At 37.3% G+C, this 15,000-nt stretch overlaps 1 protein-coding gene across 15 annotated transcripts in view; it reads left to right on the plus strand.

Moving 5' to 3' along the window:
- Positions 1-15,000, plus strand: part of CLK4 (CDC like kinase 4) — a 69,423-nt gene that overhangs the window by 48,421 nt on the left and 6,002 nt on the right. For 8 of the 15 annotated variants that reach the window (XM_017896118.1, XM_017896119.1, XM_017896122.1 and 5 more), the window contains 8 exons: positions 305-465; positions 4,994-5,216; positions 6,320-6,410; positions 6,805-6,871; positions 9,906-10,022; positions 10,110-10,276; positions 10,849-10,943; positions 11,194-11,323. In XM_017896118.1, coding sequence (XP_017751607.1) covers positions 305-465; positions 4,994-5,216; positions 6,320-6,410; positions 6,805-6,871; positions 9,906-10,022; positions 10,110-10,276; positions 10,849-10,943; positions 11,194-11,323 — 1,051 coding nt within the window. Of the gene's footprint in view, positions 1-304; positions 466-1,284; positions 1,352-3,100; positions 3,938-4,993; positions 5,217-6,319; positions 6,411-6,804; positions 6,872-9,905; positions 10,023-10,109; positions 10,277-10,848; positions 10,944-11,193; positions 11,324-15,000 lie in introns of those variants that run through there. The other 7 variants (XM_017896126.1, XM_017896128.1, XM_017896127.1 and 4 more) reach the window with 7 other exon arrangements.

Consider the following 15,000-nt stretch of genomic DNA (forward strand, 5'->3'; position numbering starts at 1 on the left):
AAAGTCAGTTAGCAAGTGTTAGTTGAAGACAAGCACCAAGCTGAGAATTTGTCCTGGATGCAATCAGAATTCAAAAAAAAAGTCTTTAGGTATCAGTATTACCCACAGTTTAATACTAGATCTCTATGCCTCTTAGCAGTCATCTGACATACCAGTGCCTTGGGAAACATTACCACCTAAAAAGAATTTGGAGCCTCTAACTAAGACCCTGTGTGTTGGGTTTTGATAAATAATATTAATATATAATATTTTACCTATCACACATCTATAACCTCCACAATTCCCTTTTCATTTCTATCAACAGATGCGGCATTCCAAACGAACTCACTGCCCTGATTGGGATAGCAGAGAAAGCTGGGGGCATGAAAGCTACCGTGGAAGTCACAAGCGGAAGAGGAGATCTCATAGTAGCACACAAGAGAACAGGCATTGTAAACCACATCACCAGTTTAAAGAATCTGATTGGTAAATCAACTCTTGAACTAGTAGCATTTTAGCTCTAATAGTTTTAAATGATTTGTCATTTGCTTGTATAGCTTTCATCTGTCAAATTGTTTTATAATTCAGTCAACAAATACTCATTTAGAAAATATTTGAGTACTTATTTTAGACTAGACTATAGGTGCTGAGGCTGCAACTGTGAATAAAACAAAGTTTTTATCCTTATGTATGTCTGTCTCCCTGGGAGTGGTAGGAGACAGTTGATCAGTAAGTGAATGTAAAATGTATTAAATAACATGGTGAGTCCCAGCTGCCAGTAACGTGACTAGGGAGATGACACACAAAAAGTTAAGTAATAGTGATCGAATGCCCAGTGCGTACCTTTAACTTGTGTATAAGAGGGAGACATGTATGTAGTTGTGCTCATTAAGTGTTTCAGAAATCAGATAGGGTTTTATAGGGGAAGAGTTACTCCAACAGAGAAAAGCAACATGTATTATTAGTCACTTATACTGTATTGAACAGGTTATATTTGTAGATGAGGCCAAGGGATATGTTTGTTTGGGATTTTTAGAAGCTGGCTTTATTTAAGAACTATTGTTTTTCATAGGTAGTAGCTAGTAATTTGGGAAATGGCCTCAATAAAAAACTTGCAACAGCATGTGTCCTGTTGTATTGTATTCTTACCAGTGTAAAATTTGGAGGTAATATATTTATATAGAATTAAAGGAATCTTAAAGTTCTAAATGATTAAAGAAAGGCTAGGTAAGTTTCTTTCACTGTTTGATTAATTTCCCTTTTTCGTTTGTTTTGTTGGTTCTGTTTTCTTCTTGTTTTGTGCAGATGTTCCATTGGGACTGTTTACCAGATTGCTTTCTAAATTAGCCAGCTGGGGTTACTTTAAAAAACAGTATGTAATTTCTTTCCTTCTCCACGTTAACAGACTTGTTCTGCCAAACTGAGCTTATTTGTAGTCAGTGCAGACAAATCATGCTTTATACACATTATTATATAAGGGGAAGTGGGAAGGTTTATGACAGGATTTCAAAGACCAGAAATAATTAATAATTAATGTACAGTATACTAAAGAAAACTATCTGTACCCCACTATTAATAAATACAAAAAACCCTAAGGCTTAACGTCCTAGTACTAGTTACTCATAGGATAATAGGATAATTATACGTTATATATGTAGAAAGGAAGAGATATGAGTGATGAACAGTTCATTCATGCTCATAGTTAGTTACATAAACATGATACTGAGTCCAGTTAACCACCAGGCCAATACCTTCTTTGACATTGGTACCAGATGTGTTTGGTGGTCAACATTCACCATAATCCAGAATATTCTAATTTTGAAGATCAAAACTTTGAGTGTTTTATAAACTAACAAAAAACTGAAAATGCAGAAAAGTATAAAGATAGTAATCTCTATAGGATATTAGTCCCCATTATTTAGCTATAAAATTATCATTTAAAAAAAAAAATCTTTGTTTCTAAATCTTTGCCGCTGATTATTTCCTGAAAATACACTCTAAGAAGAAGCATTTTTAAGCTGAAGGATATGAACTCGTAAAAGTTTCTTGCTACAGGTTAATATTTCTTTTTCTAGAAAGTTTGCCAAATTATACAACGTCCCCTTTCATGCTCTCACCAATCTTGGCTGTTTTGAAAGGCCAAGAATAATGTTTTGATTAAACTGAATTTTTAAATTTCTAACAAATTTGTCCACTGTCACATAGGTATTGATCATTTGAACATCTTTTTATTCTTAGCCTGTTTATTAAAGTATATTTTGTTGATGTAGAAGAGCTTTTTATGACATATTATTTTAACCATTGGTCATATATATGTTGCATAGTGTCTTTTCTTTATGATTTGTCTTTTGGAGGTAGCCTGTGAATTGGTCTCCCTTTCTACAGGCTTAGTTAATCCATTCTGCATTAGAAAGACTGATGTGGCTGTAAACCCTATCTTTATATTGTGGGCAGAAGCCTGTAACATAAAGTATCAAGTCTTAAAACAGTGATTCTCTAAGTTTAGTGTGAATAAGAATCACCTTGGAGGTATGTTGACCAGATTTAGAGTCAGTGAGTATGACCTGAGGTCCAGGGTTACCATTTTTAATAAGAACTCCATATTTGATGTTGCTGATAAATAGACCATCTTTTGAGAAATACTCTTTAGCCTAGCATGCAGGGCTTTTAATGATGCTATTCTCAGCTTACTTATTTGTCTACATTCCCCTATGTGAAAATTGCTCTTGCTGGGATTGTCTTTTTCCTGAGTAATGCATAGACAAATCCATCTCTAAGCCATTGTGGCTAAAAGTGCCATTTGAATTTAAGATGGTAACATGCCATTCTTCTCCACCGGAATTTCTTCTGTATTCTATTTTGTCCAAATCCTGGCTTCCCTTTAAGATGCAACTCTATTTCCATCTTTTTTGTAATTATTCTCTGACCATTTTAAACAGACATTTTAAACAGATTTTTTTCCCCATCTCTGACTCTAAGCACTCATGTGTTGTATGTAACCTTTTAGAATTTCCTACATTGTTGGATTTTGTTTCATTTTTATGTGAGTAATCTCAAATTGTTCATTATTTGTTGGCAGGGACTTTGCCTTATATAATTTTTTTTTTTTTATCTCCCACAGGACCTGTGGATATATAAAAACGAATGCCCTTACCCTCATCCATCTTGGCTATTTTAAAGGCTATAGTGAAATATTCACTGGGCATTCAGTGGATATTTTAAAAAATTAAATCAGTCTGTTCATCCTGTCTACCCTTTCCATAGCCTGTGTAATTCTGTAGACTTTGTTTATATAATCTCTCAGCCTTGGTCATTGGCCATTGTCTACTGAAGAGACTCTCATCCTTTTAATTTGTCCTCATGGTGTTCACTCCATGTTTTGTTACTCTGTATTATTGTTTATGGCTTAGCAGCTCTAACTTCATGCAGTTTTCCAGCTAAAGATTGTTAGTGTTAGTTTTTTCTAGTAGAAGGATTTTGGACTTTTATGGGAAGGATGCCCTTAAGAGTATGGTCACTTCTAGCTTATTGTGTTGGTGGTCTCTCCCTGACAGTTCCAAGCCAACTGATCAGATCTCTAACCTAGACTGCCCACAGTCTTACCCAAATATCCAGAGTTGTTTCTCCAATAAATACAACTTAAAGCTGACGCTAGGGAAAGAGAACCAGGTTTCTGTATCTCCCCCGCCTGAATTTGATACTAGCCCTATTGGGTAGTAGTTGTAAAGATGCTTCTATTTCTGCCAAAACGAGTCCTCTGGGAAAAAGAATGACATCATACTCTGGGGAAAGGAAAGGGGTTGGTGAGGGCAGTCTAGTCAACATCCGTCACTCCATTGCTTGTTAGGATTATTTTAGCCGATTTGTCTGACTGGGCAGGTGTCCCCTCTCTCCCTCAGTGCTCCATGTGCATCCCTCTTGAAGCTTCGCACTCTGTTGAAGAGGACACTCATCCCAGGTAGAGAGGGGGACGGGAAACTGGGCCAAATGAATCTATGTCCTTTTCTTTCCATCAGATCAAGGCTACTTAACTGGGATCCATTGACATCCTGAGGTCCATGACTTATGAAAATCCTTGCCAAGTTTTGTTTATGTGTTTCTTGGGGAAGAGAGTCCATGGCTTCCAGCAGATTTTCAAAGGGGTCTGTAGATTAAAGCACTATGGCACTAGAGGATGGTGGTTTCTGTTGTTTCTTACATACTTCTCAATGGAATGACAGGAAATTAGAAATGCAAAGGGAAGTACGGTGGTAGAACTACTGTAATTCTAAACTACAGGATCCCTTTCTTACTTTAGGGGGATATATTTTAGATGCCTTTGGCACATGAGGCAGTCCTCAAAAGCTACGTTGTCTATGTCTCAAACAGGAATAACAAGGCTAGAAATGCAAAGAGTAGAGGAGACATGATAGATGATGTGTGTAATAAAATTGGCTTGTATAATAGCGGTTAGAAAATATTTTAGTTTTTGTCACTAATGTGCTGTACAACCTTGGCAAATCATTTTTCTTCTAGGGATCTTAATTTAGTCGTCGGTAAAATGAAAGGGCTGGAATACATTTAAGGCTCCTTATAGCTCTAATGTTCCTTTCATGAAAGAATTCTCTGTATGCCAGGGATATCTAAAATGCTCTTACATTAAAAGACAAAGGAATCCTTTTTGCCTGCCTCTGATTGTACCTCTGTGAGAGATTAAGACAGCCTAGATACAGGTGCAGAAGGTAAAGGAACACTTAGTCAAGTAAACACTGGACCTAGATTAATGATGTGACTCAAGCTTTATTCCTTGGTGTGAAATGCTTGTCAGCAATCTCTATAATGGGCCCATTTGCTTGTTGAAGTAAAATTATTTCTTAAGCTTTGTGAGATAAATATAAATGCGAATTCATTTGTTTGAATTTTTTTCTTATATTGAGTTAGCTGTTTAAACCAATAATTTTGAGAAAATGTTTTGTTTGAACCACATTATTACAGAATGAAGAGAATAATTTGAAATCTTTTAATGTGTTTGCAGTCATTATTTAGAAGCAAGGTCCTTGAATGAGCGAGATTATCGGGACCGGAGATACGTTGACGAATACAGGGATGACTACTGTGAAGGATATGTTCCTAGACATTATCACAGAGACATTGAAAGCGGTTATCGAATCCACTGCAGTAAATCTTCAGTCCGCAGCAGGAGAAGCAGTCCTAAAAGGAAGCGCAATAGACACTGTTCAAGTCATCAGTCACGTTCGGTATGATTGATTTTGTTTTTATTTTGAGTGGAGTTTTATTTGTGTGTACTCTTAATGAGCTGATAAGTTTCTAATTGTTTATATATATATAAAATACTATTTGGATATATTATAATTGTATTTATGTTACTCAAATCCTTAAAGGAAACCTCCAGATTCTTGTAGATGATCTGTATATTTATTAGCCCTCATTTGCCCACATTTCCTCATATTCTGCAGACCAGATCATGAGTTTATTGATTTTAATAATAAAAATATTTTTGTATTTGTAACATATTCTTACAAAAAAATCATGCACCCATCTTTCATCTTAAGCAATTTTTTTCCCCTTAGAAACCCTTTATCTGGTACTTGAAAACAAATGTGAAACATTGCACTGGTGGATACCTAAATGTTACTAACCTACATAGAGCGTAGTTCCATAGTACAGTGCATCATTGTCTGCAGTGAATTCTTTTGAAGTTGTGAAAATGGGTGCTGAATGGGAAACATCCAAAAAGGCTGCCCCGCCCCCTTTTTTTTGTACTCAGACATCTTCACTTGCTTGAACAGTGAACTTTGAATTAGTTTCTCCCCAAGTTTTCTTCAGTAAAACTAGTGTTTATTAGATTGAACATTGAAATTAACTAGCCTTTATTTCCCCTTTTATTTTAATCATGTATATTTTAAATATTGCTAAATTAGAATAATTTCAAATAGTCTTGACATTTTAAAACATTTTTCTGACAAAGTAGACATCTCAATTCACAGCATATGCTATTTATAGCAAGAGATAAGTAAATCATGACATTACATTCTTTAAATTTCAGACTTCAATTAAATCAGTATTTTAAAGAGACAATTGTGTTGTTTTTTTCTATTGCCACTTTAAGTATCTTATCTGAAAATCTGTTCCTTGCCATGTTTTTCTTCTGTAACATAAACTGTGCCCTGTGAATTTCTGGGGACTGAATTTGAAATTGCTCCTGCCAACTGTTCGTGGCCTGGTGCTTATCTGAATGCCTGAATATCTCCCCGCTGAATGAATTGCGTATTCTGCCCTGAATTCACTCTGATATATTGATTGGCTGGACGATCTTGGTGCTGCCCACTTGCCGTTCCAGAAGAGCCACCGAAGGAAAAGATCCAGGAGTATAGAGGATGATGAGGAGGGTCACCTGATCTGTCAAAGTGGAGACGTTCTAAGAGCAAGATGTATAGAATATTTTTCAACACTTTTTAAACTTTGCAGAAAGAATAATCTTTTAAGAATAGTTTGTCAGCGGGGGGCTAAAGAACTCTTCATTGCTTTTTTATTTTGTTTTTTGTGGGTTTGTTTGTTCTTTTGTATTTCTTCTTTTCTGTAGAATTTAAATATTTCTATTCTAAAGTTCCAAAATAATCAGTGGAATTTGAGATTAGAGCAAGAAAGATAGCTCTATCTAACTGTTTTTGTAGCAGCTGAAACTAAAATAATTTGAGTGCTGAAACCTTAGTTATGCTTTGATAGAGATCATTTGAAAATATTCCACACTTAAGCATTCATTGTTTGAATAACTAGACAATTTGTACTCAGGTACTTACACCTCTTTTTCCCTCCTCACTTTAGATGAAATCGTGGACACTTTGGGTGAAGGAGCCTTTGGCAAAGTTGTAGAGTGCATTGATCATGGCATGTAAGTTTGTTTTTTCCTTTTTGAACATTCTGATATTTTTGGTGGGGAAAGATTCATAATTTAGATGAAATTTTAATTAATTAATTAATTAATTAATTTGAGATAGGGCCTTTGTTGCCCAGGCTTGAGTGCAGTGGTGCCATCTTGGCTCACTGCAACTTCTGTCTCCTGGCTTCAAGTGATTCTCCTGCTTCAGCCTCTGGGGTAGCTGGGATTACAGGAGCCTGCCACCACACCTAGCTAGTTTTTGTATTTTCAGTAAAGATGGGGTTTCACCATGTTGGCCTGGGTGGTCTCAAACTCCTGACCTCAAGTGATCCACCCATCTCAGTTTCCCAAAACATTGGGATTATAAGCCTGAGCCACCGTATCTAGCCAAGATGGAATATATTTTAAATGGTAGCCATGTGTTTTAGGGGGTAAATTACTCACCAAAATTTCTTGAACTGTGTATGATTAATTTACCGTGAATGTGGATCTTAAGAATGCTGACTGCCAGACACAGTGGCTCACGCCTGTAATCCCAGCACTTTGGGAGGCCAAGGCAGGAAGATAACCTGAGGTTGGGAGTTCGAGACTAGCCTGACCAACATGGAGAAACTTTGTCTCTACTAAAAATACAAAATTAGCCAGGTGTGGTGGAACGTGCCTGTAGTCCCAGCTACTTGGGAGACTGAGGCAAGAGAATCACTTGAACCCGGGAGGGGAGGGAGGCAGAGGTTGCGGTGAGCCAAGATCACGCCATTGCACTCCAGCCTGGGCGACAAGAGTGAAAATCCGTCTCAAAAAAAAAAAAAGACCAATTTCAACAGGGGGAAATCATTGAAATTAAAGTGGATGTTCAAGTGAAGGAATTTCCCAGAACTCTAGAACTGAGGCCCTTGACCCTGTATACAAGATTTGGCAATTTCAGATTGCAGAGGCAATAAAGCATATCTAATCTTAAATGTTAAGAGTTAGCTTCCTAAACTATAAAGAAATTTTATCATCTAGGGCCTAGAGAATAAAGTTTGTGATTTGACCCTTTCTGCCTCATTTTACTGTTTTCCTCTAGGACCTCTATTTTGTGGCTTGCAAAGTTTTTTGTAAGTGAAGCTCTTAGAACTTTAGTGAAACTGCACATTTCTAAAATGACCTAAAATTTTTTATCATAAATTATTTGGGAAGGATGTAATTTCCAACTGGTTGTAAATATTAATATTAAGAAATAAAGCTTACCTCTCTTTAAATGCATTTGAGGGAATCTAAATACCATAGCAGCGTGGCACCTACCATCATCCACAAACAAACTCTTCTTGAATACTTAGAAATGTTTTATTAATGAATTTATTTTCATTTCACTTTCCATAAATATTATCCTAAATTATCCCCGCATTTTGCTTTTCTGCAACAAATATGTGAAGGTAAATTGAACTTTAAAGTATTTTGAAATATTTTCAGACTTACAGAAAAGTTGATAAAATAGTTCAAAGAATTCCTATGTGTTCTTCACCCAGATTTTCCAAATGTTAACATTTTATAAGATTTACTTTATCATTATACATACATATGTTTTCAAATTTTGCCAGCTAATCTGCAGACTATATTCAGATTTCACTAGTCATCCCATTAATGTCCTTTTAGAATTTCTTGAAAGTCTAAGTCTTGGTGTATTTAATGAAATGTATCTTTAAAAAAATTTTTTTTTAATGCGATGGGGTCTCACTATGTTGCTCAGACTGGTGTGGAACTCCTGGCCTCAAGTGATCCTCCTGCCTCAGCCTCCCATAGTGCTGGGATTACAGGTGTGAGCCTGTAGTCACATGTGGCACACCCCTGCACCATACCTGGCCTGGAATGTTTCCTTTCTTGGGGTGGTTGAGGCCTCTAAAAAAATGAGGACATGTAGCCATAGATAAATATCTGACTGTTTAGCATTTTCTGTTTTCTTTTTTCCTTTTTATGGATACAAGCACTTAGAAAACTTTTTGGTCATATAATTAAATAGCTAGGAGTAGAAGCTTTGTCACAGTAATCTTATTAGAGTTCTTTTAAGTCTTGAGGTATATGCCAAACATCAAAAAATTTGTTTAGTGACTTATCAGTTCACATTCATTGGGGCCTTGTTGAAAGCAATGAATAGGAAACCACTGGATGCGGAAAAAGGTTTCGTATCCAGCCATTAGAATACGTGTTTGTTTGCCCCAAATGTTTTTTATAGCCTAGGGCATACATCTTGTTATACTAGTAAGAGATGGGTATGGTTTTGTAAAGTGGAAGGGCCATAGTGAAAAAGAAGGCTTGAATGCTGGCTCATCTGTAGGTAGATTAGGTTTAAAAGGAAGACAAAAGAAGTAGATTTGAAACATTCACGGCTCTATGCTTTTTAGGAAGCATTCTTACAGATGCCCCAGTCTAAAGCCCAGTGCCCTCCTCTGCAGCTGTTTCTGTATACTTGCATCAGTGCATCTGCTAAGGTTTTTCTGGGCTTCATTACTTAGAGTTGGTGTCTCCTTTACCTGGATGTTTCTCTCCCAGTCTGACAAATTCCCAGCTATCTTTCAGGACTCAGTTCTGTGCTGCCTCTTCTGTGAAGAAGTCTAAGTTGTTTATGTGTCTGTCTTTTCCATTAGACTTTGAAGTACGTAGGGACATAGGGACATACCACGTCTTTTAATCACTAATATCTATGCATTGCCTGGCACAGAGTAGGCCTAGCCTGGTAAATGAATGAATACTTTCAACAGTAGCATATTCTATTTTTGGTTTACAATTGTATATATATTTTAAAACTGTTGTTGTATAAAATGTAATTAAATTTAAAATTCTGGGAGCAAACGTTAAAACTCATAAGTATTAAGGGAATTATCACTTCATGTAAAGTATTTTATCAAAATATTTTGAGAAGATGTTATATGGAATCTGCTATAATATGTTCTGAAAGATTATGTTAAAAGGCATAGAGGAATTGGTAATTAAGATTATGCTTTAGAGCATAACATGGCTTCAACTCACTCTTGTACATTTATCATTTTATCTTAATTTTATTTTTAAGGGATGGCATGCATGTAGCAGTGAAAATCGTTAAAAACGTAGGCCGTTACCGTGAAGCAGCTCGTTCAGAAATCCAAGTATTAGAGCACTTAAATAGTACTGATCCCAATAGTGTCTTGTAAGTATAAATTTAACCTAGGAGCCATCTTATTACATGAAATATTCAGATTTCCGTAAACTGAATTATTATTTTGCTCTGTTTTAGCCGATGTGTCCAGATGCTGGAATGGTTTGATCATCATGGTCATGTTTGTATTGTGTTTGAACTGCTGGGGCTTAGTACTTACGATTTCATTAAAGAAAACAGCTTTCTGCCATTTCAAATTGACCACATCAGGCAGATGGCATATCAGATCTGCCAGTCAATAAATTGTAAGTACACTTGATAAATCTTTATTTTTATTTATTTATTTTGAGATGGAGTCTTGCTCTGTCACCCAGGCTGGAGTGCAGTGGCACTATCTTGGCTCACTGCAAGCTCCACCTCCTGGGTTCACGCCATTTTCCTGCCTCAGCCTCCCGAGTAGCTAGAACTACAGGCGACCGCCACCATGCCTGGCTAATTTTTTGTATTTTTAGTAGAGTCAGGATTTCCCAGTGTTAGCCAGGATGGTCTAGATCTCCTGACCTGGTGATTTGCCCCCCTCGGCCTCCTAAAGTGCTGGGATTACAGGCATGAGCCACCATGGCCGGTGATAAATCTCTATTTTTAAATATTTTTTGTGTTTTTACCTCCTTAACAATTAAGATAAATCTTTAAGCACCAGAAAACTTGTTTTTATCATAAAAGCAATATATCCAAATGTTGTCACTAAAAAAATAGACATTTTACAAGTAAAGATGAAATATCTCTTAACCACTGTATCCTTTGCCAGTCTTCCTTTCCTGGTAGTACAAATTAAGTTTGTAAGTGAAACTAATAATGTGTTTTTGTTCTCTTGTAGTTTTACATCATAATAAATTAACCCATACAGATCTGAAGCCCGAAAATATTTTATTTGTGAAGTCTGACTATGTAGTCAAATATAATTCTAAAATGGTAAGTTAAAGACTTGTTTTAATTTTGGTGGTTGTCTTTAAAATTAATTTAACTTGATGATCTTTGGATGAGGAATTTCACTCCTGAGCTTCATTATATCCTGATGTTTAACCGAAAAGAAGTAATCCTTCTTTGCCTTTCTCATGAGCTTATTTTGACAATCAAGAAGATAATTCATGTGCTGGCCTTTTGAGTAGTGCTATAAAATATATCTGTTGAATTTCATATTTACTCAACTGTATCTCTCTAGAAACGTGATGAACGCACACTGAAAAACACAGATATCAAAGTTGTTGACTTTGGAAGTGCAACGTATGATGATGAACATCACAGTACTTTGGTATCTACCCGGCACTACAGAGCTCCCGAGGTCATTTTGGGTCAGTAGACAAGACACCAGTCTTTCTGATAGTATAATTGAATAAGAGATTTTTGTTCTTTACAGCTTTACTGGTGGTGTGGGGAAGTATGATCTTCTTAGCAGGATTCAGAAAACGTTTTCTATTTTCATAAAAAATGTGTGGACATTGCTATACTTTTCCTGAGTGGTAAATATGTGATACTGCCTGTGAAAGATATTTCAGGTGGTGGTTATTTTTGAACAAGTAAATCTTAAATGATCAGAAGAAAACAGGCTCTGTTAGCTAAATGCATCAAAGAAATGTGATTTTGAAGTTATATGAGTACCTATTTTCATGCCATCACAAAAGCACATGGCTGGTAAAAATACTGAGGAAACTGGTTGGCAGATGTCTAGATACAGGATGGATAAAGGTCAGGAGAAGAAAGAGGGGCTTCTCTAAGAGGAGAGCTCTTGTGATAACCCTTGATGTGAGAAAGTCTGGGAAAGAAAATGAATTAAGGTGCAGAGTTTTCAAATAAGAAGGGACTTATTAAGGGAGTGTTATGCCTCAACATTAAAAGTTGGAGATCAAGTCGTGTTAATAAAGCAGGGAAGTCAGAGATTGGCTTGGGAGCTTGGAGACATTGGGAAACATTCAGATCAGGCATATCAAGAGAGAGTTGAATGTAATAAGCTGATTACTTAGCCTCAAGTTAGGTCCAACTGAGGTTAGATTGTAAAGCATTTTTGTGGAATCGTATTTTTACTTTTTTTGTGTGTCCAACAGGATTTGATAGTTCAGAATAGGAGTGTGAAAGCAAACTCATGATATTGACCTAGAGTAGTAAAGGGGTAAGGAAATCAAGAATGCTGTGCAGCGCTTGCCCACAGAACTTCCCTTGATGATGGAAATGTTCCATTTCTGCACTATTCCATATGGTAGCCACTAGTCACTGTGGGGGACGGACTACCTTGTAGTGGGGCCAGTGTGACTGAGGAGAACTGTTTTGAATTTATATTGATTTACATTTCAGATGTAAACAGCCACATGTGGCTAGTGGTTACCGTATTGAACAAGCACAACTCTAGAGCTTGTCTTTTAAATCCGTGATAATTAGGGTTTCTGCTTAGTACAAACTGAAAGGAGCTGCTGTGTAAGGATAAAAGAAAGCAATATGGGAAGAGATAGTGGATAGAGAGCGATTTTCAGAGATTAGAAAGAGATAAATTCTTACGTTTTTTCAATTTTAAGAATCAGATTTTTCCCCAAATGTTTGGCATTTTTTTCTGTTATTGGTATATAAAACAGCGGTGCATCTTACAGTATGCTATCCTAGATTGAGTAAAATATAGTATATAGTAACCCTTCTTTTTTTTTTTTTTGAGATGGAGTTTCACTCTCTCACCCAGGCTGGAGGGCAGTGGCACCATCTTGGCTCACTGCAACCTCTGCCTCCCAGGTTTGCACGATTCTCCTACCTCGGCCTCCTGAGTAGCTGGGATTACAGGTGCCCACCACCACACTCGGCTAATTTTTACAGTTTTTAGTAGAGATGGGGTTTCACCATGTTAGCCAGGCTGGTCTCGAACTCCTGACCTCAGTGATCCTCTTACCTTGGCCTCCCAAAGTGCTGGGATTACAGGCGTGAGCCACTGCGCCTGGCCAAGGATTTTATTTTATTTTATTTTTTATAACAGAGAGTCAGGGCCTCGCCATGTTGCCCAGGCTGGTCTCGAACTCCTGGGCTCAAGCAATCCACCTGTCTTGGCCTCCCAAAATGCTGGGATTATAGGCGTGAGCCACTGCACCCACCAGAATATAGTCAATCTTATTAATAATAAAGTTCCAAATGTGGCCAAGCAAGGGATAGTACAAATCTGAAATTGGAGTCACTGGCCTTGAGGAGAAAGAATCAGGAGATTGGGAGAATAGAAAGGTCCTTTGTGGAGTGAGGGTGAAGGCAGAATTCGGTTGGAGAGGAAGATGTAGTCAGATGCTAGAGTTGAAGTGGGCAGTTGGCCTCATGTTGGGTATAAAAGCTAACTCATCCAAGAATGAGATGATTTAGAATGGTGTACTACAAAAGATTACAGTCACCTGGGGAAAGACTAAATTGGGAGATAGGAGTGGTTGAAAAATAAAACTTTTTTTTTTTTTTTGAGACGCAGTCTTACACCATTGCCTGGGCTGGAGTACAGTGGTGCGATCTCGGCTCACTGCAACTTCTGCCTCCCGGGTTCAGTTGATTCTCAGCCTTCCAAGTAGCTGGGCTTACAGGCGCCCGCCACCACGCCCAGCTAATTTTTTGTATTTTTAGTAGAGATGGGGTTTCACCGTGTTGGCCGGGTTGGTCTCCAACTCCTGACCTCGTGATTTGCCTGCTTTGGCCTCCCAAAATACTGGGATTACAAGTGTGAGCCACGGTGCCTGGTCTAAAAAGAAAACTTTTACGAGGTCCAAGCTCTATCATTTACAGACTTTATATGTGTTAATAGGTAGAAATCATGCTCCATTATTTATTTTTTTGAGACAGAGTCTCACTCTGTCACCTAGGCTGTAGCGCAGTAGTGCAATCTCACCTCACTGCAACCTCCGTCCCCGGGTTCAAGCGATTCTCTTGCCTAAGCCTCCTGAGTAGCTGGGATTATAGGTGCACACCACCACGCCCAGCTCATTTATATATTTTATTTATTTATTTACTTTTTTGAGATGAAGTTTTGCTTTTATTGCCTAGGCTGGAGTGCAGTGGTGCAATCTCGGCTTACTGCAACCTCTGCCTTCTGGTTTCAAACTATTCTCCTGCCTCAGCCTCCTGAGGCACTGGGATTACAGGCACCTGCCACCATGCCCAGCTAATTTTTTTGCATTTTTAGTAGAGATGGGGTTTCACCATGTTGGTCAGGCTGGTCTCGAACTGCCGACCTCGTGATCCACCCTCCTTGGCCTCCCAAAGTGCTGGGATTATAGGCATGAGCCACTGCACCTGGCCCATGCTCCATTATTATCTGTTTGTTCAAATGATAGACACTGGGGTGGGGGGGGTTAACAAAAATGACTTAAGTCACAGTCAATGTATATTGACTTGAATATATTTCTTCCTTTATCTTTAACCTCAGTGATACTGAAAGTAATTGAAATGTCTTTGAATGTAGGTTTTATTTATACATTTTTTTTTTTACTAAATATTTGATCTTTGAAAGATTAAAATATCAATGTAGTTGGTTCTTTCTCCTTCCCAGTGAAGTATAGATTTAAGAAGGCTAGATGTTTTATTCTGATCTGAATAATACTGTCATTGAGAATTCTGAAGGAGAAAGTATATAAAATCATGTATAGACAGCCCTGATGTTTATATATAGATCCCTCTCTGAGCTCCAGTGGGTCTGTAATTTCTGCTTATAGGTGACACTGCTTGTAATTCCCATTACCTTTTTTATATAATTTATGCAAAACAGTAGTATTTCTCTTAATGGAAGAAGTAAATCATGCATCAAGCTAATAATTGATAAGGGATTAGTAATTTCATTCTGAGGATAATTATAAACCTACATTTGTGCTAATAAAATATAAAAATTCTTGGACTAACCATGAACTGAGCGTAATAATGGTTTCAACAGCAGTGCTCTCCCGTCATATAAACAGTTCAGAGACTATGGAATATTTGCACGAATTGGTTGTATACTTGGAAAATGGTAGTCCCCCTTTTATTTTAC

The sequence above is a fragment of the Rhinopithecus bieti genome, unplaced genomic scaffold (assembly GCF_001698545.2).
Source record: "Rhinopithecus bieti isolate Rb0 unplaced genomic scaffold, ASM169854v2 scaffold_26546, whole genome shotgun sequence".
NCBI lineage: Eukaryota > Metazoa > Chordata > Mammalia > Primates > Cercopithecidae > Rhinopithecus > Rhinopithecus bieti.